We start from the raw sequence: 20762 nt of genomic DNA on the forward strand, positions 1-20762 counted from the left end.
CAGTCCTGACATCCCAGGAATCAGTCTGGTGAACCGTCTCTGCACTCCCTCTATGGCAATAATGTCCTTCCTCAGATTTGGAGACCAAAACTGTACGCAATACTCCAGGTGTGGTCTCACCAAGAGTAGTAGGACACTGGGTAGGCAGTAGTAGGCAGTAGGACACGCCCCCAGTGTGATAGGACACGCCCCCCGTGTCATAGGACACGCCCACAGCGTCATAGGGCACGCCCAGATATGACCCGGCCGCGGCGTCAAAAGTGCGCGGTTCCAGTTGTAATCCCATTCGGGGTGGGAGATTGCAACCTTCACGTGGTACACCCTGTTACAACAAATGCAATCAACCTGGTGTGCACAAACAGAAGATCAAACAGGACAAGTTGTCTTACAACTTTAGGCTGTGCACGGCATACGCAAGATGTAATCCCATTCGTATCCTTACACACTAGGAGCAATTTACAGAGGTTAATTAACCTGCAAATTTGGGGAGAAATCCATACGGTCACAGGAAGAATGTGCAAACTTCACATAGATAGCACATGTCCGTTTGTCAATACTTAGATATCAAAGAAGATATCAACTCTTAACTAGTTTGCAGAACCCAGTCAGCAAACGTCTTGTCATGCAGCACTCTCTCGTAACAAGCATCTTAAAGTTTCTCAGTAGAGCTCACTATTCACCAGTAACCGGGTTACACATCAAAGCTGGGTTACACATCATGAGCATCTTCCCATGGCAAGTTATCAAATGTAGTTTCAGATGCTGCAGATGGGTATTTATTGGTAATTCTTGATTGTACCCTCCTTTTGCAATATGGTTACCATTCACTAAAAATATCAGCACATCCACCCATTGAGGCGTTGAGCAAATCATTAATGCTAAAGTGTGAAGAGAGGGGGATTATGTTGATACTGGGAAAAATGAACATTTGCAAGGTTTGGAGGTGGGGACAGTTAAAAGGCAAATTTGTAAAACGCGTGGAACAGGCCGAGGTTTAAAGGAAGGAGGGAATATTGGGGAAAAGGATGAAATTTGGGGATCAGCATTCATGGGAGAAAGGAATAGAAGGAACTGGGATGAGGGCGTAGTGGGTTAAAGCGTGGTGACTTATGGAAGACTGAGCAAATACTTTAAGGAGCTGGTGTAACAGATGACAAGGTTACTGAAATGCAACATAGCAGAGAAAATGGCAGAGTTGAACTCCAACACATGCTCACATCTCCTGAGAGGAGAGGCCAAAGTAACGGAGATACTCAACTGTGACTACCAACCCAATCGATGCAATGGCATTATATCCACACCCTATTGCCCACAGTTCTGAGTGATAAGGATTACAAATTTAACGTTTTCCATTTCTTCTGCGTTTTGTGCTTATTTTGCTCTCCCACATAAATTCTGTAGCTCAACTTTTGGGTAGTAATCTTGTGAATTGTGTAAGTGCAAATTTCCATAACCCAAACAGCTGCAACAAGAGAATTGTCCACACTATGTAGAATTGGAGAGCAAAACATTCAAAGTGCCCAACAAGGTCAGGTTATTGCTATTTCTGGCAATCAACCCAAGCACTACTCAGTTATTTCCAATTTCAAATACAAGAAAATCTCAGACAGGTACCAAGTAAAAACCACAAGTACAGACATGCGCACTTAGATTTGATACCACATGCATCAGATTTACAATTGAGATAATTAGATTATGCTTCTATCAGTAACAGGTACGAAGAACCTAGTTTTGTTTTCTATAAATAGGTAGCCAGGAGACTTGAGAACAGGGAACGGGGGGAGGGGAGGAGATGTATGGCATATCACACTCCTCCATATTTCTGCTGAAACTAAGTGCTACACAATATAAATTATATAGGGCAAATTATTTTATAACCAAACACTACAACCTAATCAATAGATCAATAGCAACATTATACTCAATTTTCTTAACTGAACAATTTAATTTAATTTAATTCAAAATAGCTTTCACCTCTGTAAAATGATGAATTGAGCAAAAATGAATTCAGTAGATGTGTTACTGCTCAAAGAATTTGAACATTTTTGTTAAAATACATGTTTACTATTAACAAAAGCCAAAGTATGCATTGCATTGTGGAAAGAATGGGAAGTCAACACAACAGGTTTTGATCCTGCTACATTTTATAAGAGTTGATTGCACAAAGCAAATAAACCATGAAATTAAAAGGTAAATATTCTAACACATATTAACATCAAAAAATTGACATTAGCCTTTCAATCTCGGTTGGCATGGATGTGTTGGACCAAAGGGCCCGTTTCCATGTTGTATGACTGTGACTAAACTATTGGTCGCAAAACTATTTAAAATGAAAGCTACTGTAAAAAGGTAACCTAGTGAAAAAAGTGTAACTAAAGTCTAATGCAATGTCATCTTCAAAATGTTCTAATAATGCTCATTCTACTAATAATCTCAAATGATTCCAGAAAATACTAAAGCCTCACTGTGCAATACTGAATAGCACTTCTGTAAGAAAGAGAGGGAACGAATGAAAGAAGCATTGTGTGCAAGGCACTTAGATCAACCGTGCTACGAATAAGGGCTCTGATTGCATTTAGACAGTCAGATATCTTGTTTTGGACAAATAACAGTGAAATAAATGGGTTAACTCAAAGGCCACCACATGCAGGAGGACACCAATAATGTTTTGCCTTCGAACTTCTAAATGCCGTCTGCAAACCTATTTGGTATACATAAATTAAAATATACCTCTGACCAAGCTAGTGCTCAAACAATCTTTGGCTCAGTAGCAAACTTTGTTTGACATGTTCGTGATGCCTTGGCATGCCTCTGTCAAAATGTACCAAGTTATTTCTGTCCCATTACTACAATCTGAAAAAAGATCCCAACCGGAAAACGTCGCCTTTCCATGTTACCCAGAGATGCTGCCTGACTCACTGAGTTGCTCCAGCATGTTGTGTGTTTATTTTGTAAACCAGCATCTATTGTTCCTTGTGTCTCACTTTCTGTGATGGAGTATGATTCCTGGAGCTATCAGTCAGAATGACCCACACCTTTCAAAAAGTAACAAACAAACCTTAAACAGTATGCATTTCCAAAAGGAGTTAAGCCCAAGAAATTACCAGATGGGAATTACCAGATTCCCTAACCAGAAGTTAGGGAATGTGAATATAACTATATGGAAATAAACGCTATATGGCAGTAGATGGAAGTGCAAAGGCGAGAACAAAAGAAAAGATTTGGGGGTATGATGACTATGAATTGCCATTGGAGAGGGCTTGAAAAGGAGTTACAATTTACAAGAACAAAGCTTACGAAAAATCAGAATAAGAGTCAAAATAACAAGAAACTAGTGTTTAAAAGTAACAAACTGCATTTGCGTATAACGTAGGGGGCGCTGCTCTGGCAGCAGCCATGTCAGCAGCGCGTCAGTTTTTTCAACTTTTTTTATTTTTTAGTATGTTTTAAAGTATGTATTTAATGTTCCTTCGTGTGTTTTGTGTGGGGGGTGGTGTGGGGGGGTAAGGGGGAAACCACTTTGGTCGCCTCCTCCATGGAGAGGCGAGTTTTTCCAGGTCGCCTCCCCCGTGGCCTAACATCAAGGATCGGCACGGCCTTTCCCGGAGACACGCCCGGGGCTTCAGCGGCGGGCGCAGCGTGGACTCTCGTTGTGGAGCGGGTGAGCCCTCGCTGGGGCTTGCTGGAGGGGAGCGCTCCGTTTCGCTGGCCCGGGGCTGCCGGCAGCCTGAAGTCGCAGTCTGCAGAGCTCCAGCTGGCGCAGCGTCTACAGCCCGGGATCCCTCGTGTGGGACCCGGGGGAAGAAGAAGCCATCACTGCCAGGGGTGTTGGCCGGCATGGACTTACCAACAACCCTGGAGGGGAGCTTCGACCGCCTGCCCTGCGGTCTACGGTGCTTCTGGCTGCGGCAGGGACTTTAAATCTCAACCGCCGGCCTGCGGCCTACACCATCTTAAAGGCGCGGTCTCCGGTGAGGAAGAGCCGATCCTGGACTGACTCTGGTCCTGTCCACGGGGGGGGGGGGGGGGGGGGGGGGGGGGGGGGGTAAATGGAGGAGGACTGGCCAAATTTTGTGCCTTCCACCACAGTGATGAATGCTGTGGTGGATGTTTGTGTTACAGTTTTATTGTGGTTATGTGTTCTTTATTATTGTACTGCTGCTGACAACCCAAATTTCCACCGACCCTGGTTGTGTGGCAATAAATTATATCTAAAATGATGTCTAAACAGAATATAGCTTCAAACAATGCATTTATGTGCCAGAACAGGAAATAGAAATTCTTTAATCTTTATTATGTGGTAGCCCATGCTGGCTTATGGTGTGGAACATTCAAACTTTGTCTGCCAGTCAGTGCAAGCTGCAAGGCTTTATTTAACATTTTATTAAGAACATTTACTTTTAATAGTTGGGGTTTAAAAAAAAACATATAAATAAAACTCAAATTAAAGAAATATACAAAGACAAACTTCAAACATTTAGCATGCCTTTACAGTACAAGTGACAATGCCTACCAAAAGTAGTTTTATTTAAAAAAAAGAGGGGGATGGGAAGGAGGAACTTAATGTATCACCAGAGGGGGAAAAAAGTGATAATTTGATCAACAGAAAGGTTAGCAGATGACCTTCAACCATGAGAGTTCTAAAACTGGCTGCAGTGATAATAAATACATTGTTATCTTCCCAAATTCCCCAGATTCCAGAGTAATCCCAGTGGTATGAACAGCTGCGTGTAATTGTGCTATCCACAACAGGAGAGACACAAAAATGGACGCTGTAGGCAGTTCGGCCAAAATCTGCTGCTGGGGAAGTGCCAGAGGTCCATTATTAAAGCTGTAATAGGCTAGTTAGAAAATCATAATATAATTCAGCAGAAAGAACTATGGGCAAGATTGGTCCTGAAAGTAGCTGGTCATTCAGTGATTTTCTGATAACAGAGAGCTACATCAGATGACCTGCCACTCCCAAGGGGCATCCTTAGAAACAAAATGGTCTCCCTAGTGGCAAACAATCCCTATGCAGAACACCCTGCAGAAGCTCAGCCCTGACTATATTTCCCAATTAGCTGGCACTTTGACATTTAAAAAGCTATTTACAAACAAAAAAACAAAATGAATAACTTAAAATATCTCAAGCAATTACCTTTCTCTGCAAAGTCAACTAACATATTAAATAGGGAATCATCATTTGAAGGCCTGTATATCTGATCTTCTCTTCAGCAAACCAGCCCTCTGTTGTTGGATTCAATAACAAGTTCAGATGATGAAGCAGGAGATCAGATGTTTCATACTCTGTCCTACAAGACATTTTGGACTTCCAAGTTGCGACATCCACAAGCCTGAGGCTTCCTAGACATTGCATGGATGGCCGTCATCAACTCCTTCCAGAACTAAAAACTGCAGCCAAGTGCTATTTGGCTCACAGTTGAATGGACACAAAGTTGAGTTTTTTTTAAGCATAACACTAGCAGGGTAGATAAAGGGGAACCAGGTGAATTTTGGAACTTCCAACAAAAAGAAATACAAAACACAAATGTGCTACATAAAAAGGGGACACCTCAAGAGTTCTTGGCATTGGAATAATGCATTAGGCAGTACAGAGGATTGGTCATTAACAAGGAACAAGATAGAGATAAAATGTGTAATTTTCAGGTTAGCATCCTGTAACTCATGGGATGTCACAGGAGTCAGTAATGGGCCCAGATGCTATTTACAATGTGCATTAATGAAATAGATGATGGGATAAGTATATTGAATCCCAGTTTATCGATAATACAAAAAAGATACGAGTAAGCTGAGAGGAGACAACTCTATCCAATGCGAGGACTTTAAGTGAACTGACAATAAGATGTCAGAGTATACAGAGAGCAAATGCGAGATTATGCACTTAGGAAAAAAGAAAAGAGAAAAAAAAAGATTTATTTTTAAATAGTATGAGACAAATGAATTGTAGTTGCCTCATTTGGAAAAATCAATGACCTAGCATTGTTGCTAAGGAAAAAGGGACAAATGGAATGAAATGTTGGTACAAGAATGGAGTACAAAAACAAAATAGGGAAAACATGATACAACTTTAAGTCCAGACCTGAAAGACTTAAAATCTGTTCACATAAAGTCCATGTATTTTGGTCCCATAAGGAAAGATAGACTTGCTTTGGACCAAATGCAGAAAATGGTTCAACAGATCAATTCCTGGAATAAAGTGATTGTTTTATTAATCAAGACTAAATAGACTGGACTCATACTCTCTGTAGTTTAGGAGAATTCGAAAAATAAAAAAAAGACGAAGGGATTGAAAAGGGACAAATTTGTGGAGGCATTGTCTCATGATAATGGATATGTGTTTAAATCTGAGAAGAGAAAGAATTTCTTCTCAGGAGGTGTTAATATTTTTGAAATTCGCTACCCAAAAGGAACTACAAATACAGAATAATTGGGAGCCAAGATGAACATTTTTGACACTGGAAAGAAAATTAAAAATCACAATGATCAGGCACAATCTTATTTAATTACAGGTCAGGCTTGAGAGGATATATGCCATACTGCACCTGCTATTTCTAAACCATGTAAGACTATAGGATCTTCGAATATCTTCTGGATATATTTTTAGACAGGATATCAATCCTGTGTTGAAAGATACCCATTTAAAAATATGACAAAAAAAAAAATCGTACTCACTGAATAAGCACCAATTAGGTATGCCGCATTAGCTCGTTTTCGTTGATCAAAGCTGGTATAGTGGACAATCTTCTTTCTTGACAAAGTAAATGACTAAAGAGAAAATAAAACGTTCAATTCAGAAGATGATTACAGATATTTTAATCCATCCATACAGCAAGCTAAAAACTATCCTGATGGAAACAGCAATAAAAGCTATGGGTAGGACATAATTGTTTTAAACTATACTAAATACCCAAACAAAGTTAAGCAACTCCTTCAAACTGGAACACATGCAATACAAAGGTTTGACTGCTATTAGGTAATATGCATGACGTCAACATAAAATTACTTTCTCATTCAGACCTGAATAATCAAGACTACCATATTATTGACAAATGCATACGAAAACAACTTCCACTAATACAATTTGAGACCTCTCATTGTTATGGAATCAATTAGCAGCAATGTCTACATTCAAATCACCATGGTATAAATTTAGCCTTCATAGTTTAAAACTTGGTATTATACTCGCTCGTATTCAGGGATTTAAATGGCAACAAAGAATGAAATGCATTCTTTAAACAATATCAACTCTTGTCCGGAAAAAAAGCAGGAAGACATCTGCATCTAACCATTTTACAACTTCCATTTCCTGACAAAGCTTGCATCATATCAGACAACAAAATGACCACAAAAATATTTATTCTTGAATAATTATAGTTTTGAGATTCTTTTACGATCTGATAAAAATCAAAAATTCACATTTTATTCTACACGAATCAACTTGTAATACTATGACACTTTCTAACATTGTCGCCAATAAATGTATCATACATAAATTACAAGCACCTCTAATACAAAAATATTGATACAGAAACATAACAAAATAGTAAGATTAAACGAGTACTTACCAGTGCGAAGTTTGATCTGTATTTTATGAGGAGTTACGATGAGGGATTACGTGAAGAACCCACCCAGCGCGCAGGCGCGGCATACTTCCAAGCAGCGGTGTGGAATCACAGATAGACACAAATTGAAGTAAAGATAGTAAAGACCAATGAGACATCAGTCCGAGTTTGATCTATACAATGAGGGTGGGAGCGGAGGGCACGTAATCCCTCATCGTAACTCCTCATAAAATACAGATCAAACTTCGCACTGGTAAGTACTCGTTTAATCTTACTATTTTACTTCGGAGTCACGTGAGTGACTACGTGAAGACTTCAAAGGTCTGTGATTTCAAACCGTGTAACAGTTATATCACTCACTGCCGAAAGATCATCGAGGGAGGAAGTGGTATCTAAAGACCAACAAGTTTGTTTAGTTTTAAAAAACAAATGTTTATTAACTACAACAAAAAATAGCTCCCCTGGGCTTTTAAATTATAAATTTGCGGTTTCTAAAATTCTTTCCGCAAAGACGTCCTTTTCCATCAGCGGTTTCCTGTAGAATTTTTGGAATGTCGATTCCCTTGACCATCCCGCTGCTCTGAGGATGTGGTCTAGGGGAACCTGCATCCTATCCGCCGCTGAGGTGGACGCTGCCCTGGTTGAATGGGATTTAAAAACATCTGTGTTAATCCCTGCCATGTTAAGGACCCGTTTCAGCCATCTGGATATCGTCTGGCTGGTAACCCGTCCAAAAGGCTTTTTATGGCTGACCCATAAGGCTTTTTCTCTCCCTCTAAGAGTTTGGGTAGTGTCTAAATAATGATGAAGGTGGGTCACCACACACAGCCTAGGATCTGGAGGGTATGCCCGGAAGATCAACGGGGAGTTGGATGTACCTGGTCTGCTTTGCTTTACCAACCCCGGCATGGTGAAAGTAATGGTATCTGGGGTGGTCACCATGTGGTTCAGATTTAACTGATGCAGTGACTGAACCCTCTGAGCTGAGACAAGCGCCATGAGCATGAGGGTCTTATAAGTGGACTGTTCCAGGCTCAGGGATCCCACCGGAGGCCAACCTCGAAGGTGTGTCAATACTACACTCACATCCCACATATGGGTGTATCTAGGTGTAGGGGGTTTGGTGTTAAAGATCCCTTTAAGGAGTTTGATAACCAGAGGGTGGGATCCCACACTATGCTGTCCTATGGGCATAAGGTATGCGGACAGGGCGCTCCGAGCTGTATTGATGGCACTGTAGCTCATCTGTAGGTCATGGTGCAGGTGGGCCAGGAACTCCAGCACATCCGAGATTGAAGCCGTCTTGTAGGATGTCCCTGCTTCCAGACAGTACTGTTCCCATTTCCTGATGTAGGTCAGGTACTGTTTTTTGGTGGAAACTCGCAGGGATGCCGACATGGTGGTGATTGTTCTCTCTGATAACCCCAATCCCCGGTAAGGTCTGTTCAGAATCTGGAAACCAGGAGGTTCAATTTTTGGTGGCATGGATGACTAATGCCAGTTACCGGGTGAATCAATAATTGGGGGTGGTTATGAAGGACCATAGGTGTCTCTACCACCATGTCGTGGAACATTGGGAACCATGGTTGGGTAGGCCAGTCGGGCACGACCAGAATGCCGGAGGCTGAGTCTGCCTGAATTTTCTGGAGTACCCGACTGATGAGGCAGAAGGGAGGGAAAGCATAGAAAAAGAAATTTCCCCAATCCAGCGTGAAGGCATCTACCGCTGCTGCCTCTGGGTCTGGTTCCCAAGCCACATACATGGGTAGTTGGTGATTTAGTCTAGACGCAAACAAATCTATATCTGGCGTACCATATTGCTTGACAATTCTAGCAAATAGTTTTGGGTCCAACATCCATTCGATGTTGTCATTGAATTTTCGTGACCTGGTGTCCGCCACTAAATTTAGCTTGCCTGGTAAATAGGCAGCTGATAGCCAAATATGTCTCTCGACACACCATTGCCAGATTATAGTAGTTAATTTGTCGCATGATACTGATTTTATGCCACCCATGTGCTGGATATAAGATACCGCCGTAGTGTTGTCAATCATAATCCTAACATGCACATGCCGCATATCAGATGTATATGCTTTTAGCCCATAAAAGGCGGCGAGCATTTCCAAGAAGTTAATGCCCAGTGATTGTAGTAGCGATGCCTCTGAGTTAGTCCATCTGCCACCTGTGCTGTCTATGGAGTTAGTAGCTCCCCAGCCTAAAGCACTGGCATCCGTTGTAATGGTTATGTTAGGATTGGTGACGGCGATAGGACTGTGACTGTGCAAAATATTTTCGACCCACCACTGAAGTTCTGATTTGGCTTCAGTGGGTAACTCCATTTTGCGGTCATAATGCCCTCTATTAAGACGTAGTGCATGAGTCCTTGCCCTTTGCAAATTTTGATAATGCAAGGGCCCATGTTGGGCAGCCGGGAATGCTGCTACTATAGAGCCAATAACTCTGGCTACGTGCCGTATCCTTGGTTGCGGTGTAGCAATTAAATTGTTACAAGCTTCGATGAGTGAAACTTTGTCTCTGGGCAGAGTGACAGTCATATGGATAGTGTCAATAGTGAAGCCTAGGTAATCCATGTTAGTAGTAGGCTCCAATATTGATTTATCTGGGTGTAGGATGAATCCCAAAGTTTCAAGGAGTTGTTTAGTGGCTAAAACTCCTGCGACAGCTAGTTCCCTTGTTCTCCCTAATATGAGAACATCATCCAGATAGGCCACGACTAAATGTTTTTGTTCTCTCAATTTTTTCATGGCCACTTTGAGAATTTTTGTAAATAATCTGGGAGCTGTCGTTAAACCATTGGGCAAGGCTCTGTACTGCCACAGCTGGCCCATCCAGATAAATTTCAGATATTTGTAATAATCCTTATGAATGGGTACTAAATAGTAAGCATCCTTGATATCTATGCTTGCCATGTAGTATCCCTTGGAGATCAGTTGTCTGGCAGTGACAAATGTCTCCATTTTGAAATGTTGATACTCAACAGACTGATTAAGTGACGTCAAATCAATAATAATGCGACACCCACCATCTTTCTTGGATTTAAGAAAAATATTTGATACAAATTCGTGCGGCTCGTGTGTGGTCATTTCTATGATGCCTTTAGCCACGAGCCTATCTAGTTCAGCTTGTCCTTCTACCTTCTCAAATGCTGAGGGAAGGAATACCCTTTGGGGCATGTGCTGAACTGGAGGTTCTAAGCCTGGTTTGAATTCAATTTTGTATCCACTGATACTGTTGAGTATAAACTTATTGTTAGTTAAGGAGCACCAAACATGCTTGAAGAACCTCAAACGTCCTCCTGTTAATACAGCACCCGTTGTCTGTGTATGTTGGCAGGAACCAGACCCACCTACCTCCATGTTTATTTGTGGGGCCGTTTTCGGTAGGTTTGGCCCAAGGTTGTCCGTGTTGGTGCTGCGGTGGGGCGGCGCATCTTCCCACGGCTCCGCCCTGGGCCCCGCTCTAAAAAAGAGCTCTGGGGGTAGTGGGAGGCGGTCACCAGGCTTTCACCAGCTCGGTACCTGCTGGTGGATGCCGAGGCGTGCTGCCAACTGGGTGTCTTCACCCTGCTCGGTCCTAGCCCTGCCCTCATGAGGCCTACTGGTTTGGCCGCCTCTTCCAACTCCTTCAGTTTTTTGGCCAAATCTGCACCAAATAGCAGCGCCTCTCGTTCGGGCGCTGGAGCTTTGCAGAGGCCTGCATATTTCGGATTGAGGGCAGGCCTAATGTTGTCCCGCCGTAGGCTATTGAGCTCATAAGTGGTGCTGCACATCAATGCGAGTGCATCCTGCTGGGGTATGGTTAGATCTTCGTTCCCGACGGACCGAGCAAAGGCGGTGATGGCTGCTGAGTGGAGTTTCAGGACCCGCTGCATCTTGACTTCCTGAGCCCTGATCTGCTGCCCCAGCTGGTTCCATATCTGCCCGTTGACCGTTTTGACCCGCAGTGCCTCGCAATTCTCTGGCGCTGTGTACGTATAAAGGGCCTGCTGGACGACCTTGTCCTGCAGCGGCTTGTTGGACAGCCTGTTAATGCTGGCCGCCATTCTGGGTGGTAATACCATCCCAGTCGTTGGGGGCGCTGCGTACCGGCCCACTACACCCAGTAGCTCTTCTTCTAGCACGCCCGGCATACTGATGTTATCCTCCGCCTGCCCTTGGGATAGGCCAGCCCAGTCCTGGCCTCCCTTACTGCCCTCGAACATAGAGGGTACAGAAGGGTGTGGTGAGGAGGAGGCCAAAGCCCGTCCTCCTGGGAGATGCCTAGCCTGCATCTCCTCATCGATCATTTGCTATAGGAGCTGCCTCATGCAGCTGATGCGAGCGTCTCCCCGTTTCGGTGGTGGAGAGCGTTCCCGTTCCTCCGACGAATCGGAGGACACCGGCTGGTCGGTTTTGTGAGTAGCCTTCCTCCCTGTGCGGGGCGTCGATATCTGCAGCACAGGGGGCGGCTCGGTGTCGGGTGAGCGGGAGCGTTGGAACGGCTCCTCCGCTACGAGTGGCTGCCGCCCAGCTATGGACCCCTCCTCGGGTGGAGTTGGGCAGGCAGTCCTTCTGGCTGGTCGCTTTCGAGAGGCCATAATTCTCCCTTGAGCGACTCTGTAACACAAAAAAGGCACTTACCTGAGGTCTTGTCTTTATGCTGCAGCTAGAGAGCCTGGCTCCAGCTGCTGCCGCTGTTGCACTGCTGACGTAATGCCGCGCCTGCGCGCTGGGTGGGTTCTTCACGTAGTCACTCACGTGACTCCGAAGTAAAATTAGGAGGTAGGTTACACAGAGTTTTAAAAACAGAAGTAAAATGGGGAGTAACAACAGTTTAAATGGAAATAATTCAAAATGCAGCTATGACACAACACTGCACTATTTTAAGAGGTTGCAGCCAAAAAAGCTTGCGATTGTAAAGCTGGTGCATATTCTAGAGACGGAAAGAAGCAAGTTCAGGAAGACAGGAATCAACAATGAAAATAAAACTACTGTTGCTCAAAATCTAAAAACAAAAAACAGAAGATAGTACAAATACTCTGGAGGTCAGGCAAAACATATGAAAGTGAAAAACATAATATTTTAGATCAAAGGTCATCAAATAAGTGAGGAGAGGAATAACGGTTGATTTGTGCATGCATGTAGAATAGGGCAAGCTGAAATTTAGGGAGAATCATGGATAGAAGGCGAGCCTCCAGAAGGTTATGGGTTGGTTGGGCATTGAAATTAAGTAGGCTGCAGCCTAACCAATGTTTTAGGTTGAACTTCTATAAAGCAATAGTTAGACTTAATTGAGTTTGCATCGAATTCTGGTTATCACATTTTAGAAATAATCTCAAGATTAGTACCAATAGATATGTACAAGATTGGAACGGCTTTCATGAGGTTAATAGAGAAAAATACTCCGTATTAGTAGATGATAAAAATGACCAGGCTACACAGATTTCAAGTAATACGTTTTTTAAAAATTTGAAAAGGCAGTGAGAGTGGCCGTTGTAGAGTGGTGGTTACGGTTATGATCTGGAAGCGTGGGAAAGTTAATCAATTAAAAAAAACTGTATTACCACACGAGAGAAAATAAATTACAGGATTATGAGAAAAGGAGTGGGATTGTTTTATTGTAAACCAGGTACAAAGACTTAATGTTCAGAATGGATTCCTTTAGTGACCACAATGCATGGCTGCGAAGCCTCTGATTCAGGGTATAGAAACAGTTTAGAAGGATTTAGGAGCAGATAAGAGTACAGTTTGTGATACGATTCTTAAGAATTAATGAAATGAGTTTGAAATTAAACATACCACAAGCCAAACTTACATTCTCAAGTTGGATATATTTCCTACTTTACAGCAGAGAATGCATGTGCTTCTTTGGTTATGTACAAAAGAAAACCTGCTTTCTGTTCAACTGAGCTTCTTAAAGGTTCCATACAGAACAAGTTATTTTATTTTCACTTCATATATTACCTTACCTCAGGACACTTTAACTGAACACTTCAACATACCACAAATTTGATGAAACTGACAAAACAAATAAAAGATTCCTTTCTTTGTTTCTCATTTGTGCTAAGGACCTCATGGCAATAACTGCTATTCAGCATTAACGTGATTACCAAATTGGCTTCAATGATGCAAGTTTGAGAAAACAATTTTGTAACTACTTACATCATTGAAGCCAATTTGGTAATCACTTTCCTGATGGAAAGGGGGTTAAGACTGCTTGAAGTCTGCAATTCATGGACATCACCAGTTGCTGGGTGTCTTCTCTGGTGAAGCTCTGCCAGGCCTGTATTGCAGACATCTTTAGCTTATGCTTGTTTTGGGGGCTAGTCCCCTTCAGTTTTCTCTTCAGCATATAACAGGCATGCTCAATTGGGTTCAGATCGGGTGATTAACTTGGCCACTCCAAGAATTGACCTTTTTTTTAGCTTTGAAAAACTGTTTGTTGCTTTAGCAGTATGTTTGGGTTCATTGTCTTGCTGTAGAATGAACCGCCGTCCAAGAATTTTGAGACATTTGTTTGAACTTGAGCAAATAGGATGTGTCTTCAGAATTCATAATGCTACTACCATCAGCAGTTGTTTCATCAATGAAGATAAGTGAGCCAGTACCTTCAGCAGCCATACATGCCCAGGCCATAACACCCCCACCACCATTTCACAGATGAGGTGGTATGCTTTGGATCTTGGGCAGTTCCTTCTCTCCTCCATACTTTGCTCTTGCCATCACTCTGATATGTTAATCTTCGTCTCATCTGTCCACAAGACCTTTTTCCAAAACTGTGGTTGCTTCTTGGCAAACTGTAACCTGGCCATCCATTTTTGCGGCTAACCAGTGGTTTGCATCTTGCAGTGTAGCCTCTGTATTTCTGTTCATGAAGTCTTCTGCGGACAGTGCTCATTGACAAATTGACACCTGACTCCTGAAGAGTGTTTCTGATCTGTCGGACAGGTGTTTGGGGATTTTCCTTTATTATAGAGAGAATTCTTCTGTCATCAGCTGTGGAGGTCCTCCTTGGCCTGCCAGTCCCTTTGCAATTAGTAAGTTCACCAGTGCTCTCTTTCTTCTTAATTATGTCCCAAACAGTTGATTTTGGTAATCCTAAGGTTTGGCTCTATAAGTTTTATTCTTGTTTCCCATTCTCATAATGGCGTCTTTGACTTTCATTGGCAAAACGTCGGTCCTCATGTTGATAAACAGCAATAAAAGTTTCCAACGGTGATGGAAAGACTGGAGGAAAGACTAGGCGCTGTCTCTTATAACTGTATTAAGGAGGCAATTATTCACACCTGAGCAATTACAAACACTTGTAAAGTCATGTGTCCCAAACATTTTGGTTCCCTGAAATGTATGGGGGGGGGGGGACAGACTACATATAAACACAAAGGTACACAAAATTGCTGGAGAAACTCAGCGGGTGCAGCAGCATCTATGGAGCGAAGGAAATAGGTGATGTTTCGGGCCGAAATCCTTCTTCAAAAGGAACTGCATCTGCAGTTCCTTCTTGAACAACAGACTACATATAAACACAACTGTGTTATTTCTAAATGGTGAAACCAAAATGTATAAAAATATCCTTTAATAAAATCTGACAATATGCACTTTAACCGCATGATTTTATTACAAATCTCAAATTGTGGAGTACCAGAGGCAAATCAATAAATGACGGGTCTTCGTCCCAAACATTATGGAGGGCACTGGTTTAAGAGGTGATTATTCATACACAGAGATTGTAATTCAGCTTATCTTGGCAATTATTCACAAGTTATTTAATGATTAACACTAATCTCCCTTTATTCATTTACTTGAAATGTCACAGTTCTCATAGAGAACACAGGAACAAAAACAAATTAAAAATGCCTCTGGAGTGTTTGAAGTGAAGCAACACGTCTCATAAGAAAATCAACTCTATGCTTGATGTCTTCTTTTGGAGGATTTAGCATTCACCTCTACTTTGTTAGCAAGGATGGCCAAAATACATGGGAACAACATTTATTTAAACTAGACCTTCTGACAGTTTGGCATGCTGACCAAAGGAAGATAAACAAAATTCTACTATGGACACACTACCATAGAAACATCCAAGTAAAAGACAAGGACAACCCCCTTCCCCCATCGAGATCATATTTCTCTTCTGTCAGGAACAAAATTTTAAGAGCAGTGGAAAACATTTTATTTGAAATGGTTAAACATTAACTCCATTATGAATAAATCACCAAACCTTCACTCAAAAAACAATTAACATTCTTTTGCATCAAAGCTACTCTTTAGATTTAAGCAATTCCAATTTTTCCAGTTTAAATACTGGCATCCAGTTTACTCTTTACCCTAACACTGTGCATTCAATACCTGGCCCAAAACAGTACATGCACAGAATCGGAACCAACCAGAATATCGTTACACTACACACAACAAATTCTGATTCTTTGTCCAAACAGCCGAATAGATTTCATAATCCAATCAAATCAAAAGAGCCTTGGCACTTCACAACTAATGTTAAAAAGACAAATCATGATAAACCAAGATAGCAATAACTAGCAAACAAAACTACATACGTAAAATTAGCCAACAAATACTGATTTTTATTTTGTAGGCTTTCACATGAGTTACTGACTATTTGCTGCTATAAGATGCGATTAATAGAACTGGCCTTTGCTCAAGGAAATTTAAAAGTATTTGTAAATACAGTGCTCTTACAAGTCTAATTCTATGCCAGCATTGTTCAAATTCATTGGGTAACCTAGATAATTAAATATGTAGTAAACAAATATTCAGATCTGGGTCAGACAAAGGATAACACGTGTATTCATTTAAAGAATAGCACACAAAGTAGTGTGTCTTATATCAGCCATTAATTCAATTTCATGGGTGGTGTCTTTTGACATTTCGGGTCCATAATATTATTGAAAAATACGCACTTGAAATACAATCCTGGAAATTCCATGATCTCTAACAGTATTTTTCATCAATGTGGAACCCAGGGGTCTTTGGGTTAGATTGGAAAATTCTAAAAAATAAAATAAAAAAGTAGCCTGTTGCAGCAGGGAAGGTATTCAAAATTTTCTGACAGGCTTATTAGCCAGATGAATTAGGTTGGCTTGGGAACATTTTAAGAAGTGAAGTCACAAACTCTTTATGGGGAAAAAAATCTGCCTCGCATTGCAACTGATAAAAAAAAAAGATAATTGCTTGGTTTAGGAAGCCAGTTGATCAGCAACTACCACCTCATGCACTGACAGCCAATCCTCTAGATAGAACACTGATAACATACACTTACTGAAATTAGGACTTCTTCTTGTAAGGTTAAATGTAGGAATTGTGGATATGGGACATATTGGCCATTGGCATTTACTGCCCAAGCTCATTTATCCCCAAACGGGACATTATTTCAGAAGCAAGAGAGAACCAAAGATACGACGCAAAAAGCTGGAGTAACTCAGCGGGACAGGCAGCATCTCTGAAGGGAAGGAATGGGTGACATTTCAGGTCGACACCCATCTTCAGACTGGAGTCTCGACCCGAAACGTCACCCATTCCTTCCCTCCAGAGATGCTGCCAATCCTGCTGAGTTACTCCAGCTTTTTGTGTCTACCATATTGTTATGGTTAGGGTTGGTCATCTTGACCAGGTTGGGCAAGGATGGCAGTTTTCTTTCCCCACAGCACATCAGTAGGTTTCTAAACAGCAGTTCAGTTTCTCACAGTCAACATTGCTTTTTTTAATTATTGCGATTTAAATTCTCCAGCTTCGATAATGCAATTTCAAATCACGTCTCTGGCTGGGTACATTAACTTAACCAATGTACTTTTACACACTTGGCACCTATAACTGCCACTGCCACAATATTCAGCTAATTACAAGTCAAAAGTGTTTAATAGTTTTTTTGTACTGACAACAGAACAATTAAATTCTTACTTGCAAGCAGCTTAACAAGGCCTGTAAACGTAATACAAAGATAATATATAAAAACAAAAAATCAATAAATTAATACACAATACTAGCTCAACCCGCCACCCCCCTCCAAAAGTCCCGAGTGCCATCAAAGAGAGTCCATAGTTGAGTGTTCAAGAGACTAATGGTCACTGGGAAGAAGCTATTCTTGAACCTATTGCTTCAATCCTCTAACCAAACTCCGTTTTGTATCCTTACTGGATCCTGTCAGATTTACCTAATTGTCAAAATCTCATCTTGGCCTAGTCTTTTGAAAGTGATTATAGTCAGGCACAACACTATTCACATAACTGTAGGTAATGCAAATCCAGTTCACAAGGTCTATATTATTATGCCCCTCAATCCCCCTCCAAAAAAAAGAATCACTAATTCACATACTACTAACTCACAATTTTCTTTAACCACCACCCGAAGTTCAGTCAGACACTTCAAATTCAGTTAGTTCTGACCACTGCAGAATTTGAAATACATTTCAATCATATTTCACTCCCTTGAGTGTAAATATTAAAACGAATTTCACGTTAACTCTACACAATTATTGACTTATCATAATTACTTACTTTCAATTTCTTGTTAAGCTTGCAGCAATATCGATACAGTTGGGCCAAGTTGAGTGGTCCAAAATCTGCATAAAAACTGACAAGATAATTCACTAACGCGAGTACGTGATGGAGAGAGTCAATTTATCGAGAAACAAGTGTTACGATTGGAAAAGATTACCATCTGCCACAATTCTCCGGCGATATAAATAAACAGGCACACAGCCGTTCTTGAATAATTAAAATATAACATATCAGGTTAATAAAGACGCATAATGAAAATCTCTGACCCCGATTTCACTCGAGATCGCGTCACTCAGCCATTAAGGCTTCACCCTGTAAACTTTAAAAACTGAACTCAAGTTCGTGTCGGCAGACTTACTTTTCATAAATGAGTTCTTCGTCCGTGCAGAAGTAATGAGTATTGACGGTGCTTTTGGGCTTGTTCCTCAGAGTTGCAAAATACAAACGATCTAAATTCGTTTAAAAAGACAGGGTTGGGGGTGTGGGGAGAGAGCATCAGCAGTGAGCACATTCCGCACATCCATCCATACATTACATACACCCGCGCCCTCCACCTCCCGCCACTATACCCAACGCTGCGACGCTGGGGAATTAGTAGCCGGCCCCGCAACATTTACTCCAGCCTACGATCTCACCTTTGGTGAACTCGGACGCGCTGATCAGCTCATGTTCCTCGGCCATTTTAAAGAGATCACAGCTCGGTAAACTGGGGCGGGGGGGGGGGGGGGGGTCAACTAGAAAAGTAAGTGCGCGTCCCGGGACGAGACCAGTGTGTGCCTGGGACTGTCCCAATTTCACATGTTATTCAGCAGGATCCACAAACAGCGGCACTCAAGGTACGGAGCCGCCATTTCTTCCAAACTTAAAGAGAGTAGTCGGTGTAGTCTCCGCTCCCTCCGGCCAGCAGCTCCGCCTGCCCGCCCGCCGCCGCCGCCTCGGCCCGGCCACAGTCAACAGCGGGTCACGTGTCCGCTAACCATCGTTGCCGTAGCAACCGTTGGCCTATCAACCGCCCGAGAACGTTCAAAAACTCAGAAGCGGGGAAGTTGGTCCGCCTGTAGGCGGCGTCGGCTCGGCTGGGCTCGGCTGGGCTCGGCTGGGCTCGGCTGGGCTCGGCTGGGCTCGGCTGGGCTCGGCTGGGCTCGGCTGGGCTCGGCTGGGCTGGGCTGGGCTGGGCTGGGCTGGGCTGGGCTCGGCTCGGCTCGGCTCGGCTCGGCTCGCTATGCTCGGCTCGCTATGCTCGGCTCGGCTCGGCCCGCTGTCAGAGTGAGGCCCAACCAGGGCCAGATTTAGAGAGGCCCTAGTTGTTCCACTTGTGAGGCCTCTCCCCATCCCCCACCCCCACGACTAGAGGAAGGATGGTCCACCAGATTTACACCGATTTGCAGTCGAGCTTGGCCAATGAGATAAGGAGCTAGAAATCTGCGCTTATTTATTTATTGCCAGTGCTGGTGTCGAGTTATCGGCTTAAACACTATTATTCTGAAATGGAGGGCTAGGAAAATTACTGAAGGGTTGTTTAGAGACTACAGTGCTTTGTGACAGTATATGTCACATTAGGTATGTTACAATACTTACCTTCAGCGGCGTTGCAGTTCTGCCACTGGCCGTGTGCGCGACTTTGGCGCCTTTGGGGGGGGGGGCGGGATTAAAATGCTGTTTTCTCCTGCCTGTCCGAGATATATTTTCTCGGCCTGCCAGCTGCTGCAGAAAAATCGTTCCGACTTTTGTTCTCGGAAGTAAATCGCTGGACAATTTAATCGCTGGTGTAAAATAAAAATGCGACTTCTAACGCTGTCAACACCAACAACGGAACGGATCTCACGTAGGGGACAAAACATAATGTAAGTCGTGTATTTTACATATAAACTTGCTTCTTAGCATGACTTTAATCAACATTTCCTTGGCGAAAATGTGATTTTGGCCCCATACGAACCGGCAATGTTTTTCCTGCCGATATGGGGTTTAAATTCACTGCAACCGCAACGTTCCAATCGATCGCATTCCACAAAAACCCACTCGCAAGATGATTTAAATGGCCATTAATTTACAGGAATTAAACATTAAATTTCTTCCATTTGGCCTATAAATTCATGACAATGAGATTTAAAAATCATGTTATATTTTTGTGAATGTTTGTGTGAATGTTATTTGGACACTTAGGCTATTTAAAAATGTTAACTTTTTCTTAAGAAATGAATAGAAACATAGAAAATAGGTGCAGGAGTAGGCCATTCGGCCCTTCGAGCCTACACCGCCATTCAATATGATCATGGCTGATCATCCAACTCAGTATCCTGTACCAGCCTTCTCTCCATAACCCCTGATCCCTTTAGCCACAAGGGCCACATCTTACTCCCTCGTAAATATAGCCAATGAACTGGCCTCAACTACCTTCTGTGGCAGAGAGTTCCAGAGACTAACCACTTTGTGTGAAAAATGTTTTTCTCATCTGGGTCCTAAAGGATTTCCCCTTTATCCTTAAACTGTGACCCCTTGTCCTGGACTTCCCCAACATAGGGAACAATCTTCCTGCATCTAGTCTGCCCAACCCCCTAAGAATTTTGTAAGTTTCTATAAGATCCCCCCTCAATCTTCTAAATTCTAGCGAGTACAAGCTGAGTCTATCCAGTCTTTCTTCATATGAAAGTTCTGACATCCCAGGAATCTGGTGAACCTTCTCTGTA

General features: G+C 42.5%; 1 protein-coding gene across 5 annotated transcripts in view; it reads right to left on the minus strand.

Annotated features, from left to right (window-relative positions):
• cdc14ab (cell division cycle 14Ab) overlaps positions 1-20762 on the minus strand; it is a 95454-nt gene that overhangs the window by 62326 nt on the left and 12366 nt on the right. For 4 of the 5 annotated variants that reach the window (XM_055642367.1, XM_055642365.1, XM_055642366.1 and 1 more), the window contains exons 2-4: positions 18434-18524; positions 18073-18148; positions 6676-6768 (exon numbers count right to left, since the gene is read on the minus strand). In XM_055642367.1, coding sequence (XP_055498342.1) covers positions 6676-6768; positions 18073-18148; positions 18434-18524 — 260 coding nt within the window. Of the gene's footprint in view, positions 1-6675; positions 6769-18072; positions 18149-18433; positions 18525-18710; positions 19020-20762 lie in introns of those variants that run through there. The other variant, XM_055642364.1, reaches the window with a different exon arrangement.

Source organism: Leucoraja erinacea, chromosome 10 (assembly GCF_028641065.1).
Source record: "Leucoraja erinacea ecotype New England chromosome 10, Leri_hhj_1, whole genome shotgun sequence".
NCBI classification, from domain to species: Eukaryota; Metazoa; Chordata; class Chondrichthyes; order Rajiformes; family Rajidae; genus Leucoraja; species Leucoraja erinaceus.